Genomic DNA, 16,576 nt, shown 5'->3' with positions numbered 1-16,576 from the left:
TGCAGCTAGTAATTTTTAGGGGAAGAAAGTGAGCATTTCTAGAAAAATGACTTATAAAACAAGTAAGTTTACATGTTTATGAGGCAAATCTGCAAATGTGTGGCTTGTTAATGTGTCCTATTTAGGTGCCTAAGTGACTGGAAATATTTTTAACCTACCTTATTTGCAATTCTAAAGATAAAGACACATTTCTTAAGTGTAGCTAATTGAGTGATTCTTTCAAGTTATTATAAAACAACATACTGCTAACATGTAGCTCAAATATTTTATACAGGACTCTTAAAAATCATAACTAAAAAGTTAGCCAAGCTCTTTTTTTTTTCTAAAATCTTACAAGAAAAAAGTGAATTTAACATGACAGTCAAAATGAACCAAGTGATATAAATTCCTTTTCTGTTTTCTATTTTCTTCTAAATCTGTTTTCTTTTCTTTAAGACAACTTTCTCCCTATAATCAATTAGAATTTAAAAAGGGTAATAATGCTAGCATTAAACAAGGGAAACATTTCAAATCTCACTTGCTACCGGTATAATAGTGTGCTTGTGTATATCCATTCATTCCTTACATCAAATCTTAAAAAACATAAAGTTACTGAAAAAAGAAGCTAATGAATTAATCTCTCCATTGTTCTTAGATAAAACCTGGCCACTGTTGACATGTAATTTGTATTAGTTTCCTTCCTTTTCTCTCTCAATGACTTCCTCCACAAAACCCACCAGCCTAGTACAAGACTATATAGGAAAACATCCATTTGAAAGAACTCTCACACCAAAGAATCTACAACAAAAGGACACCTTTATCCAGGTGAAAACGTTACTTACTTAGGTATCAAGCTTACCATTAAAAAAAATGACTTATTTTTCTACATTTTTCAAGGGAACTGACTTTTTTGAGCAGAGTACTCTCAATCATTGTACAGAGACATAGAGGGAGGAAAACCCTACTTTTCAGAATATAAAGACCTTTGTTAGATGATGGAGACCCCTCGTCCGGAAAGTCCGAGGGGATCATTTTTCTGGGGGCTATAGAAAAATAGAAGCACAATTTTGTTTTGAGAATTAACACAGAAAGAACGAGGTGGGAAGATGACTTCTTACAAACAATTCACAGTACTCTGCAGCTATGGGAGAAGTAGCTGTCTAGAGACTACAAAATGTGGAAGAATACGTGCATCACTTGGTAACAAATGATTGGTTTTCTTTACCTTGTTGGTTCTTAAGAGTCATCTCAAAGAATTTCTTTCTTATGTTAAAACTCTCTCATACACACACACACACACACACATAAACACACGCACATACACACACACACAAAGGAAAGAAATAAAGAGGAAGAGAAACAGCCATTCACAGTATTATTCTTGTCCTATTAGTTTTCCATGTGAATTAGCTACTGAGAAATGTATGAAACATAGTGGCAAGTGTCAAAAATGACACTATACTCCTTTCTAAATCTTTCAAAGAAAAAAATCTCTTACAAGACTATTGCTTCTCATCAGTGTGTGTGTGTGTGTGTGTGTGTGTGTGTGTGTGTGTGTGTAAAAACAGAATTACATATTCCATAAAGGATTTATTAAAAACAGAGCTGTCATTTGTTGGTAGCAAGTATAATAATTTAATAACATTCATCTTCAAGTTTTTAGCATTCTCGAGTTTCTTAACATTACTCTCTATATAGTATAATTTATTAAAATTATTATCTGTGATTTTCAGAGCTAGACACTGAGAAACTTCTAAATTGAAACAAATTATAATAGGGTGACCATAGTCCTCAGAAGCTCATTGGCCAGGATACTTATTGAGAGGACATTCTTGCAATGACTAGACAGAGAGGTGGTTTTCCACCTCTAGAAGTCTTGAATTCAATTTGGCGATGGAGGCAAGGAAATATAAAGAGGAAAATAATTTACCTATAGGATATGAAAAATAAAAATGGGCTATCAAACTTCTGCTCTTGCATTTACATTCACTTTTGCCTAACAATAAAAAAATTCTGTCAAAAATTAATTTGGTAAGAGAGATTAAAACTTCTAAAAGAAACTCAAGTACAATTATCTTTAAAAGATGCCAAAAAGCGTTAGATTACAGAAGATTACCAAAATAAGTAGCTTAATTTTAAATTGTTTTTGTCTTACTTGATTTTTTCAAATATTTTATTCTTGTAAATGTCTAGCATAATTATAAAATGTAGAGGTAGAAAATATGTTTATTTTTTCTTAAAGTGATTGAGATTCTGATTCTTCAGCCTTTACAACTGCAGTCAAAATTTCCACTGCCTCCATTATCTAGATACAATATTCACCACAAGCTGAAAATAAGTCACCAATTTAACCTTTCAATTGCTTTGGTTCTACTAGTACAAGTGAAGAATTTTTTCTGGTGTAATAACTCCATCTCTATTTTGTAGCCATGAACATCATTGGAATCATTACAAATAAGGAGGTAAATTATTTTATAATAGATTTACCAAGTAACAATTGTGAAAAAAAAACTTTATTAATGTAGAAGTAACTTCATCTCCTATGGAAATGTGGTTTGAAAGTGCATTTAGTTTTAATCGATGATGACTTTTAGGTCCATAGCTGAGGTATTTGCTAATATAATCAATTTTAATAATCACTTTCATATGTGTGAAAGGCATACTAGAAAACAGCATTATTTCAAACCAAATTTTCATTAAATTCTCAGAAAACTGCTAAATCAATAAAAGCAGATAGGTTTTCCTGAAATTTACTTAAGTCAAAAAAATGTCTAAAAAATTAAAGAAAAATATATCTAAAATTGTGTTATGGAAAGGTAAAACTGAAATGGTTTTCTAGTAAGAGGTGGGCAAGTGGTGGCAAAGGCACACAACAAAATTGGCATTTCGTTTCAATGTGACAACAGTCTTTTTGACAGCATATTAGTTTAACATTGAACATCCCACCAAAACAGTTATCCATTTCCAAGTGCATAATAAGTCATTGTTGTCCTTCACTGTACATTAAATGTCACCCATCATTGTGACAAGAATATAAAAGCTATTGCACACTAGCCAGGAGCCTAGATCAAAGCTGTTGATGCAAGCACTTTGGACATGGCTTTCTAAACTCAGTTAAACCGTCAAAAACACTATGTTTAGAACATCTTTACCTCCGAGCATCAAGAGAAATACAGAATATTTTTACAAATGTAAGAACTCTCAGTAAGGCAGTAGCCTTGTCATCTTGTGACTCCAGACCATGTTAGTGCCAAAGTGTGTGTCAAGACAGTCCTGGTGGTCACCGTATTTATAAACCCTTGAGCAGATTCTAGGGAGACCACCTCCTCCTGTCTAATCCAATAATACAATAGATGAGATTCTAATATTCTAAAAATCATGCAAAGCAATTCAACCCCAAAACACATAAGAAACTCCTATATTCTTTTTAACTTAGAAAAACTAATGTTATGTACTTAACACATACCGAATATTCTTGGATTTGTTATCTTTGCTAAGGCCAGGTTAGCCAATATTGCTAGCTTTCTTTTACTCTTTTTCCTATATTTGATCATATTCACTTGTTCATTTAAGTAACCTAAGAAATTTCTCTGTAATAAAATTCTTACAAAAAAATGGTTTAGTATTACTCTTCTTCCCCAGTTTATTTGTATTTAATTTTAAAATGTCAATCTTAGAATAAAATATGCAATATTATACGCTTAGTGAATTATTACTACAGTTCCATCAATCCTGTTGGAGGAAAATGTGTATAGCATTAGTCTCTTCTTTTAAGTTTGGTCTTCAGTTATTCACCTCTATACCAAATTACTAAGAACTCTAGACCAAGATTTACATGCTGATTTTCAAAACAGCTCTGGTCCTGAAGACACCTATTGTTAAAAGAAAAAAAAAAATTCTAACATTATGGGCATTTAAATTGGCTCCATTTTATAAATAGTATCTACTGTGTCCATATTATCAGTTGTTTAATAAAGAAAATATTTGAAGCAAGGTGAAAAATACCTCTCATTCTGAGTATAAAGGGTGGATTTCCTAACCAGACTCTTTATATGACTAACTGCTGTCTCTATACTAATATACCTAGGTCAGAGGAAAATAGAAAGAGAGAGGGAAAGGTTTAGGGACAAACATGATTATGTACAAGTTTGTCATGTATAAGATTTCTTCCTAATCTTCTGTCAGCCAAGAGCTATGGTTAGGATATCCAGGATAAGGCCATTCCATATCTAGAATGCTGTACCTCAGGCTTATCTTTACTGTGAAAAGAGTTCTCAGCTAATTCAGACAAGCATGCTGATTATGTCATTATGCTATAAACAAGAAAGCAACTATTTGCAAGAGAACATATATTATGAAACCATACCAAGAAAATAAGACCATATATCTCTTTCTTAATAATGGTTAAAAAAATTTAGAGCGTTTGTTAAGTATTTCTTAGATAATCTTTTTCTAATAGGAAGGGTGAAGGGAAATTTTTAAGAGCTATCACAGTAACAATCAGCTTTTAAATTTAATTTTAGAAAACATAAATTCTAACATTTATGATCAGTACTTAATTTATTACAAAATTTTGTTGTTGACACGGTATTATTGTAGAACTTTGTTTCTGTGATTTTCAGTGAGAATGAAACACATAGATGAGAATTTTTACAAATGTAAATGGTCTTTCTCTGTAATTATTATGGAGATGAAGATAAAAAGTATACATAAATAAAATGCCATATTTATATGTTAACATTAATATAATATAATAATATTAGTAAGTTCATTAGTGATCTCTAAATAACATAAGACACAGTCTTCATTCATAGGTAAAATAAAAATTCTGTGTTTATTTTGTATTGATAAGAAATACCATAATACCATTTATATTAGAAAGGTAATTAAGTTCTGCAATGAAATCTGGACATTTTTGCCTGCTTTGCATATTATGAACTTTCATTGTGAGAGGAGTTCAATACCATATGGGACTGAATATTTTTTTAAGTGAAGTATATTGGATTTTAATTATATAAATTTATTTGGCTTTGGAAGTTCAGTTAAGAATTTAATTGGATTCTATTTCAAGAATTTCCTTTTAATCTGAGTTCTTAGTGTGTTGTTTTTAAATTTAGCAAATATTTATACGTTATTTTAATATAGAGTATTGAATAAAATATTTCAGGAATAATCTGCAAATAATTTATTTTCATATTATGTCCTATTTACCAAGATATTTATTAGTTAATATAGGATATCTAACATTTTTTTATTATTTAATGTGTTTACCTATAAATGAAGATATTATACTTAATTTTTGAAATTGTATGAGACTGTTTGCATTGAATACGATGCTGAAATAGAATCATTTTCAAATTCCATTCATTTAATAACTAACAACAAAATATAACAGTAATATTCCAAAATTTAATGACACTAAAAAATTGCATATCAACTAATGTTACATTCTCAAAAAGAATGACATAGATGTATTTATTTTGTGTAAAATTAGCACAGGTTACCATAATTATACAGATATTATATCACTATTTTATTTGATAGTTATCAGTGAGAGTTAAAAATATTTTGAAAATTAGATCACTGCATAGCTGTTCCACGTCTCTATTTGCAAATGTAATTTTAAGCTGGAAAATAATTCAGATGTTTCAGTATTTGCTTTTGAATGTAATCTCAGAAGATCTGGGCTCAGAAAATTAGGAATATCTGAAATTCCTAATACAAGTTTGAGGTAACTCAATAGTCTCTGCTTAAGGTCCCCTGGAAACCACATTAGATTTAATTCAGCTTGACTGATGCCTGCACAATTGTCTCAGAATGGTATCAGGACATTTGCCCCTAGGTTTTGATTTTATCCTTCCTGGGAACTTTTGTTAATTTGATTAAGAAGGAACAGGTGTACCTGCAGACAGCATGAAAGACTTTTTTCTATACTTTGGAGTATTTATTTTTCTGTCTGCCTTGTGGGCAGGCTGTAGAGTTCTCCAACCATTGAATTATTTAAACTGTAATCTTTGAACTCATTTCTCTGACTACATATGAAACAGGATGGTTTACATTGGCCGCTATAAAATATATGTAACTAATGCAAAGATGTTCAAAAATGAAAAGGCTGTTTTGTCTTCACAAGATACGGAAAAAGTTAGAGCTAAAGACTTATGAATTTTATAGTCCAAATTCTCGTTTTTGAGGGGAGAATTCTAAACTTCAAATACAAATATTAACATGATCTACCATACAGCTACCAAAGCTATATGTACTCATGGTTCCAATACAAATTTTCAGACAAATGCAAATGATAATTGTCTGAAGGACTCATTGTCAATATTAAATCAATTGGGGGGAATTATAAGTTTTCATAACATTTATATGTAAATATCAAAAATATCTGTGTATACCTATAAAAAATGTGTATATATCAAAAATCTTATGCTATTCTAGAAGTGATTCCTCTTTTAATTGAATGGACTAAGTGGGTTTTTTATTGTTTGTTTATTTTTTGCTAGGAACAAATATATGACTTCATTGAGAAAAGAATAAGTTTAAGAAAGGATAAATATCCTTAGTGACAAATTTATCAGAAGAAGCTATATAATACAATTGAAAAAATAACCTTCTTATTTATTTAATTTTGATAATAGAGCAAAAACATATTTGTAGTTATACATTATAATTATTTTGTAGAAAAATGAGTAATTTTATGTGGAAAATAACGGTAGTTTTTTTATACATAAAGTGCTCATTTTTAATTAGCCTTGGTTCATTAAAAAAAAAGCCTCCTTTTAAATCTTACCTCTTTGTTTTTTCTTATGGCTTATTTATCAATTCAAATTAGTAAAATACACTATTTTACTGTCTCGCTCAAGAGCAAAATGAGGAAATAATTTTTATGGAATAATAATTTGGACTGCTTTTAGATTCTGATTAAAAAGAGTAAGCTCTCCCACAGTTATAGCTTACTGACACAACCAGCATGCTTTCTGCCCAAAAAGGCAGTACAGTATATTTTAATAAGGTATGTGACTCTTAAAAGTTCATTATTTCAGCACCCCAAGGGAAATAAAGAAGAAGAAAAGTAAAATTATTGTGACTTTTGACAATTATTAGTTAGAAAAAGGAGGTAACAATTGCCAAAAAAATCACAAAAGTGAGCATGTTACCTGGCTATGACAAAGAGCACACAACTGACACCCAAGTAAGCCAGCAGAATATACATCCAGATATCAGGGGAGAGAGGATTCAGGAAGGAGAAGACGCCTGGGTTTGTACCATTGGGCTTGCGGTACAAAATACTTATTCCAAGTGTCATAAAGGGCTTGGAAAAGTCGATGACCTTCTCTCGAACGTAGGTAATAGCCAGTGGGGCAACTGCAAGGTCAGCTTTCTGTAGAGAGAAACAGAAAACGGGAAAAAATTGGTTCTAAGTCTCAAAAAAGAAGTCAGTATCCAAATTAAGCAAAACAAATACTTTATACTTGACAATTGTCTGAGTAACTATTATGTTAACATTTAAAGCATTCTTGACCCTGAATTGAAGCATTTGATTTTTCTGTTACTCATTTCTATGTCCTTCTAGATTAGCAAACCAGCATTTATTGCAAGTAGTTAAAGAAAGAAAAAAAATATATGGAATGAAAAAACTGAAGAAACCATTGTACATTCAGTACCTGAATTATTATGCTGTGGAATCTTCTCATAATTATTTTTAATCTAAACTAAAAAAAAACACATTTAATATAAGTTATGGATCTCTAAATAACTTGGTCAAATTCTAAATAGTAATAATAATATCTACCTCAAATCATTTCGTTGATAATCAAGAAACATGTTTTCCTTATTTTAAAACTATAGAGTTCAGTTAAAAGGTTTAAGTCTTTAAATAGTTAACATTTTGAAAATCATCTTTTAATGTGATTGTGTTTACTGCCCTTGAGTTTTGTTTCTATCCCTCTAATTTGTTTTATATTATTTAATGAAAATCCTTGCAGCCTTGCCTAAATCGCATTAGGAAATGAGTTTTTCAATTTTCACAAAGTTGCTAATTTTCCACGGTAGCTTAAATATGTTAAATTACTAATGCTTTTCACTCATCATGTTATAACCATCTGTCAGGGATGAACTTAAGCTGTAATATGTTACAGGAAATAATTTTAATATTTTAAATAATAAAGGCATCTATTCTCATATATAATGGGAAGCTATATCTCTACTTTCCTTTTATTTTCATAAACATACTGGGCTTTCAGAAGATAAATAAGAAATGCTGCTTGTAGATAGCTACAGAAAGATGAACAAAATAATGAAATTGGGTTTTGTTTTCTTACCTCGAGGACTGTTGGAGAACTTAAAAAAAGAAACGTCACTAAAAGGCTAAGTTTCTTGATGATATTATTCTGGGTATGTGTTTGGGAATTATTATTCTGGATATGCATTTGTGTTTGGGTGTGTGTGGGAAAGGGGGAGCACTCAGATACCTGAACAGAGTACCTCTGAGCAGCAATGAAGACAGAGAGATATTTCTCTAAATTTTAGGAAGGAAAGAACAGGTCTTAACGGTCCTGGAGAGGATATCATCACATTACATATTCATAAATCTAAGAAAATATCAATTTAGCAATAATACTTGGTAATGTTCTTTAAGCATGTGCTGTGCAACAGGCATTGTGTGGTAAGCACTTTACATGAATTGTCACATTTAATCCTTACACAATCCTACTATTATTCCTATTTTAAGATAAGGAAACTGAATCTATGAGAAGTAAAAAACTTGTTCATGGTCACAGAGCTAACTGAGCATTGGAACCAGGACCTAAACCCCAAGCTATTGGAATCTATACCTAGAGTTAAGCATGAGATGCATCTCAGAAGCCAGAAATGGAATGATGGAGACATTCATTCATTCCTTTATTAAAGAATCTGTAGAGATGGAAAGGAGAATATATAGAAGCAAGGTCAGTAATTAATAGATTACAGTCACTGACAATTTAGAGGGTCAGGTGCAGAATTTAGGAAGATGGAATACTTTCCACAAGGAAGAAATAGCACTTCCTCTAAGACCGAAGGGAAGGAACTACAGACGGTTTGAAAAAGTAAGGATGTTTGTTAGGGAAAAAGAGTGATCATTTAAGAAACAGATTCTAGGTTAAAAAATGGACAACCTGAAATGGTGGCTTACTTCTGTTCAGGGGGTTGAGTATACAGCACAGTTTATCTATGTACCATTTCACTTTTGTAACCCTCCCTCACTGTAGGCACATGAAAAGCAAAATTTTATAACATGTAAAGCATGTAAGTGAACATGCTTTAAGCTGGTAAAATATTTTTTAAATTCAAAATAGATATTAACAAAAGTTAGGGAACAATTCAAGTAGCATCTATTAAGACAAAACCACTACATTATTCTAAAAAAAAAAGTCTTTCCACAGGCATATATTAATATGATTGACTAGACATCCATCAAATTTCAAAATTTACTTAGCATTGCCTAAAGTAAAATTTCTATCCCAAATATAAAATGAATATAAGAAAAAACACCACCCAGTAAAATTCTTTCAATTATAAAAGAAATTAGTCATTTGAAACAAAAGATATAAACAGACACTTTTGACATTTAATTTAAAAAAATAAATGTATTGAGAGGGGAAGATGGTGGTGTAGGAGGAAGCTGGACTCACCTCCTCCGGCTGATCACTTAGATTCCACCCACACCTGCCTAAATAACCCAGAAAACCACCAGAAGACTAGCAGAATGGACTCTCCAGAGCCAAGCTTAGACAAAAGGCCCACAGAAGACTGTAGGAAGGGCAGAGAGGCAGTGCGTGCTACACAGACTGGCGGGATGGAGCTGGGGCAGTGGAGGGGCAGCACGCCCAGCAAGGCAGAGCCCCTGAGTCTGGCTACAAAAGTGGAGGGGCCAGACTCCATGAGTTCTGACAGCCAGCAGGACTTAACACCTGGAATGTTAAAAGTCAACTGCTCTGCTCTCACAGGGAGGGTGAGAGGACGCCAGGAGTTAGAATTGTTGAGCCCCAGAAGATAGAGCTAAACTCAGGTGGGAAACAAAGGCACTGGCAAGTGCCATCTCCTTCTCCCATCCCCAGCAGAAATTCCAAAGGGAACCGGTTCCGGTCACTGAACTTGCTTGCACTGTGCAAAAGCCCAATGCTGTGCTTCTGTGGATACATTCCTCCAAGGAGACTGCCTCCATCCCAGTGCTTCAGGGTCCCTCCCGCAGGAGACCAGAGAGGGCAAAGCCAGCTAAGCCTGCCCCTCCCGCCCCTGTGCACCTTGCAGATCCATCCCAGCTAATAACTCAGATCCCATCGAAACAGCACAAGCCTGGCAGTTTGCAAGAGGCCCAGACATGGGCCACACCACACCACTATCTTCCCTGGGAGAGGGGAAGATAAGGTACATACCAGTCTGACTGTGGCCCCAGCGGTGGACTGGGGGCAGACTTCAGGTCTGACTGCGGCCCCACCCACCAACACAAGTTACTCCAGACAGCACAGGGGAAGTGCCCTGCAGTTTAGAGCCACCACAGGGACTACCGAAAATGAGAAAACGGAAGAAGTCTCCTCAAAAGAAACTCCAGGAAGTAGTGACAGCTAATGAATTGATCAAAAACGATTTAAGCAATATAATGGAACAAGAATTTAGAATAATAGTCATAAAATTAATTGCTGGGCTTGAAAAAAGCATAGAGGACAGAAGAGAACCTATTGCTATAGAGATCAAGGGACTAAGAAATAGTCATGAGGAGCTATAAAATGCTATAAATGAAGTGCAAAATAAAATGGAGGTGGCCATAGCAGGGATTGAAGAGGCAGAGGAGAGAATAGGTGTATTAGAAGATAAAATTATGGAAAAAAAGGAAGCTGAGAAAAAGAGAGATAAAAAAATCCAGTAGTATAAGGGGAGAATTAGAGAAATAAGTGATGCAATCAAATGGAACAATATCCGTATCATAGGAATTCCAGAAGAAGAAGAGAGAGAAAGGGGCTGAAGGTGTACTTGAACAAATCATAGCTGAGAACTTCCCTGATCTGGGGAAGGAAAAAAGACATTGAAATCCAAGAGGCACAGAGAACTCCCTTCAGATGTACTTTGAATCGATCTTCTGCATGACATATCATAGTGAAACTGGCAAAATACAAGGATAAAGAGAAAATTCTGAAAGCAGTTAGGGATAAACAGGCCATAACTTACAAAGGTAGACACATAAGAGTAGTAGCAGACCTATCTACTGAAACTTGGCAGGCCAGAAGGAATGGCAGGAAATCTTCAATGTGATGAACAGAAAAAAAATGCAGCCGAGAATCCTTTATCCAGCAAGTCTGTCAATCAGAATAGAAGGAGAGATAAAGGTTTTCCCAAAAAAACAAAAACTGAAGGAATTCATCACCACTAAACCAGCTCTACAAGACATGCTAAGGGGGATTCTGTGAGTGAAATGTTGCAAGGACCACAAAGTACCAGAGACATCATTACAAGCATGAAACCTGCAGACATCACAATGACTCTAAGCCCATATCTTTCAATAATAACACTGAATGTAAATGGACTAAATGCTCCAACCAAAAGACATAGGGTATCAGAATGGATAAAAAAACAAGACCCATCTATTTGCTGTCTACAAGAGACTCATTTTAGACCTGAGGACACCTTCAGATTGAAAGTGAGGGGATGGAAAACTATCTATCATACTACTGGATGTCAAAAGAAAGCTGGAGTAGCCATACTTATATCAGACAAACTAGACTTTAAGTTAAAGGGAAGGGAATTATATAATAATTACAGGGTCTATCCATCAGGAAGAGCTAACAATTATAAATGTCTATGGACCGAATACGGAAGCCCCCAAATATATAAAACAATTAATCACAAACATAAGCAACCTTATTGATAAGAATGTGGTAATTGCAGGGGACTTTAATACCCCATTTACAACAACGCATAGATCATCTAGACACAGGATCAATAAAGAAACAAGGGCCCTGAATGACACATTGGATCAGATGGACTTGACAGATATATTTAGAATTCTACATCCCAAAGCAACAGAATATCCTTTCTTCTCAAGTGCACATGGAACATTCTCCAAGATAGATCACATGCTGGCTCACAAAACACCCCTTAATAAGTGTAAAAGAGTTGAGATCATACCATACACACTTTCAGATCACAATGCTATGAAACTTGAAATCAACCACAGGAAAAAGTCTGGAAAACCTCCAAAAGCATGGAGTTTAAAGAACACCCTACTAACGAATGAGTGGGTCAACCAGGCAATTAGAGAAGAAATTAAAAAAAAATATATGGAAACAAATGAAAATGAAAATACAACAATTCAAATGCTTTGGGATGCAGTGAAGGCAGTTCTGAGAGGAAAATACACTGCAATCAAGGCCTATCTCAAGAAACAAGAAAAATCCCAAATACGAAATCTAACAGCACACCTAAAAGAAATAGACACAGAACAGCAAACCAAAGACGCCCCAAACCCAGCAGAAGAGGAGAAATAATAAAGATCAAAGCAGAAAAAAAGCAATATAGAATGTAAAAAAACTGTAGAGCAGATCAATGAAACCAAGAGTTGGTTTTTTGAAAAAGAAAAAAAAAACAAAAACAAAATTGATAAACCTCTAGCCCGGCTTCTCAAAAGAAAAAGGAAAAGAGAGATGACCCAAATAGATAAAATCATGAATGAAAATGGAATTATTACAACCAATCCCTTAGAAATACAAGCAAGTATCAGGGAATACTATGAAAAATTATATGCCAACAAACTGGACAACCTGGAAGAAATGGACAAATTCCTAAGCACCCACCCACTTCCAAAACTCAAACAGGAATAGAAAACTTGAACAGACTATAACTGGTGAAGAAATTGAATCAGTTATCAAAACTCTCCCAACAAATAAGAGGCCACGACCAGATGGCTTCCTTGGGGAATTCTACCAGACATGTAAAGCAGAGATAATACCTATCCTTCTCAAGCTATTCCAAAAAATGGAAAGGGATGGAAAACTTCCAGATTCATTCTATGAAGCCAGCATTCCTTATATTCCTAAACCAGAAAGAGACCCAGTCAAAAAAGAGAACTACAGGCCAATATCCCTGATGAATATGGATGCAAAAATTCTCAATTAGATACTAGCAAATCAAATTCAACAGCATATAAAAAGAATTATTCACCATGATCAAGTAGGATTCATTCCTGGGCTGCAGGGCTGGTTCAACATTCACAAATCAATCAATGTGATATATCACATTAAGAAAAGAAAAGAAAAGAACCATATGATCCTGTCAATCAATGCAGAAAAAGCATTTGACAAACTTCAGCATCCTTTCTCAATAAAAACCCTCGAGAAAGTCGGGATAGAAGGAACATACTTAAACATCATAAAAGCCATTTATGAAAAGCCCACAGCTAATATCATCCTCAATGGGGAAAAATTGAGAGCTTTCCCCCTGAGATCAGGAACACGACAAGGATGTCCTCTCTCACCGTTGTTATTTAACATAGGGTTGGAAGTGCTAGCATCAGCAGTCAGACAACAAAAGGAAATCAAAAGTATCAAAATTGGCAAAGATGAAGTCAAGCTTTCACTTTTTGCAGATGACATGATATTATACATGGAAAACCGGATAGACTCCACCAAAAGTCTGCTAGAACTGATACATGAATTCAGCAAAGTCTCAGGATACAAAATTAATGTACAGAAATCAGTTGCGTTCTTATACACTAATAATGAAGCAACAGAAAGACAAAGAAAGAAACTGATCCCATTCACAACTGCACCAAAAATCATAAAATACCTAGGAATAAACCTAATCAAAGATGTAAAAGATGTTTTTGCTGAAAACTATAGAAAGCTTATAAAGGACATTGAAGAAGATATAAAGAAATGGAAAAACATTCCATGCTCATGGATTGGAAGAATAAATATTGTTAAAATGTCAATACTACCCAAGCTATCTACACATTCAGTGCAATCCCAATCAAAATTCCACCAGCATTCTTCTCAAAGCTAGAACAAGTAATCCTAATGTTTTTATGGAACCACAAAAGACCCCAAATAGCCAAAGTAATATTGAAGAAGACCACCAAAGCGGGAGGTATCAGAATCGTAGACTTTAGCCTCTACTACAAAGCTGTAATCATCAAGACAGCGTAGTATTGGCACAAAAACAGACACATAGATCAATGGAATAGAATAGAGACTTCAGAATTGGACCCACAAAAGTATGGCCAACTAATCTTTGACAAAGCAGGAAAGAATTTCCAATGGAAAAAGACAGTCTCTTTAACAAATGGTGCTGGGAGAACTGGACAGCAACATGCTGTCCAGAAGAATGTTGTTCAGAAGAATGAAACTAGACCACTTTCTTACACCATTCACAAAAATAAACTCAAAATGGATAAAGGACCTGAATGTGAGACAGGAAACCATCAAAACCCTAGAGGAGAAAGCAGGAAAAAGCCTCTCTGATCTCAGCCACAGCAATTTCTTACTTGGCACATCTCCAAAGGCAAGGGCAAAGAAAAAAAAGGCAAGGGCAAGCAAAAATTAACTATTGAGACCTCACGAAGATAAAAAGCTTCTGCACTGCAAAGGAAACAATCAATAAAACTAAAAGGCAACCAATGGAATGGGAAAAGATATTTGCAAATGACATATCAAAGGGCTAGGATCCAAAATCTGTAAAGAAGTCACCAAACTCCACACCCGAAAAACAAATAATCCAGTGAAGAAATGGGCAGAAAACATGAATAGACACTTCTCTAAAGAAGACATCCAGATGGCCAACAGGCACATGAAATGATGCTCAACATCACTCCCCATCAGTGAAATACAAATCAAAACCACCCTGAGATATCACCTCACGCCAGTCAGGGTGGCTAAAATGCACAAAGCAGGAGACTACAGATGCTGGAGAGGATGTGGAGAATCGGGAACCCTCTTGTACTGTTGGTGGGAATGCAAACTGGTGCAGCCGCTCTGGAAAACAGTGTGGAGGTTCCTCAAAAAATTAAAAATAGATCTACCCTATACCCAGGAATACCACTGCTAGGAATTTACACAAGGGATACAGGAGTGCTGATGCATAGGGGCACTTGTACCCCAATGTTTATAGCAGCACTCTCAACAATAGCCAAATTATGGAAAGAGCCTAAATGTCCATCAACTGATGAATGGATAAAGAAATTGTGGTTTATATACACAATGGAATACTACTTGGCAATGAGAAAGAATGAAATATGGCCTTTTGTGGCAACGTGGATGGAACTGGAGAGTGTTATGCTAAGTGAAATAAGTCATAAAGAGAAAGACAGATACCGTATGTTTTCACTCTTATGTGGGTCCTGAGAAACTTAACAGAAGACAATTGGGGAGGGGAAGGAAGAAAAAAAAAATGTTAGAGAGGGAAGGAGCCAAACCATAAGAGACTCTTAAAAACAGAATAAACTGAGGGTTGATGGGAAGTGAAAAGGAAGGGAAAGTGGGTGATGGGTATTGAGGAGGGCACCTGTGGGGATGAGCACTGCGTGTTGTATGGAAACCAATTTGACAATAAATTTCATATTAAAAAGAATAAAATAAAATAAAAAATAAATGTATCAACAGACTGTGGTACATTCATATAATGGAATATTATTCAGCAATAAAAAGAAATGAGCTATCAAGACAGGAAAAGTCATGAAAAACTTTAAATGCATATAGTGCTAAATGAAAAATGCCAGTCTGAAAAGACTACATAGCGTATGCTTCCAATTATATGACATTTTGGAAAAGGCAAAACTGCACAGGCAGTAAAAAGCTCTGTGGTTGACAACGGCTCAGGGGAACAGAGTGACAAATAAGTGGAACCAAACATGTTTAAGATAGTGAAACTATTCTGTAAGAAATCATAATGCACATGACACTGTGCATTTATCAAAAAATATAAAGCTGTAGAATACAAAGAGTGAGCCCTAATGTAAACCATGGACTTTAGCTAATGTCTCAAAAATTGTTCATCAATTGTAACAAATGTACTACACTAATGGAAGCTGTTAATAATCATGGGAACTAGAGTGGGGCAGGGGATGAAAGCAGAATGGGAGAAGGTATGGAAACTCTACTTTCTGCACAGTTTTTCTATAAACCTAAAACTACTCTAAAAAGTCTATTTTTTAGATAATAATTTTAACCATATCCTCAGTTATTAGTACTTAATGTTGTGTTGATTAAATTAATTAGAACATAGTTGCTATGGTAAAGGGTTTCTCCCTGGAAAATTCACAAAGATGCCTGGGCAGCACTATCTTATTAATAAGTTTTAATTTAATATTCTATCATTCTATATGAAATTTTCCAAATTGTTTTATTCTCATAATAGCCAATCAAATATCCGTAGGGCATTGGACAAAATCTGACACCAAGGAACTACTTGGTAAACGTTTACTAAATACAGTTTCAACTTACTAAATACAGTTTAACTTACTAAAATTTTCAAAGAAAATTACCCAGAGAATTTCAAAATTAAACTTTTTTTCTGATCTTATTCTAGAAATAAGATTTATTGGTACATTAATGTAATTTCTAGTGAA

General features: G+C 34.2%; 1 protein-coding gene across 5 annotated transcripts in view; it reads right to left on the bottom strand.

Moving 5' to 3' along the window:
- The window catches only part of GRIK2 (glutamate ionotropic receptor kainate type subunit 2), a 651,626-nt gene that overhangs the window by 161,619 nt on the left and 473,431 nt on the right, over positions 1–16,576 (bottom strand). For all 5 annotated transcript variants that reach the window (XM_019831021.3, XM_019831024.3, XM_019831022.2 and 2 more), the window contains exon 11: positions 7,140–7,363. In XM_019831021.3, coding sequence (XP_019686580.1) covers positions 7,140–7,363 — 224 coding nt within the window. The remainder of the gene's footprint in view (positions 1–7,139; positions 7,364–16,576) is intronic.

The sequence above is a fragment of the Felis catus genome, chromosome B2, assembly GCF_018350175.1.
Source record: "Felis catus isolate Fca126 chromosome B2, F.catus_Fca126_mat1.0, whole genome shotgun sequence".
Lineage (NCBI taxonomy): Eukaryota > Metazoa > Chordata > Mammalia > Carnivora > Felidae > Felis > Felis catus.
Note: the sequence above shows the minus strand (reverse complement) of the source record. Positions and strands in the feature narration are given on the sequence as shown.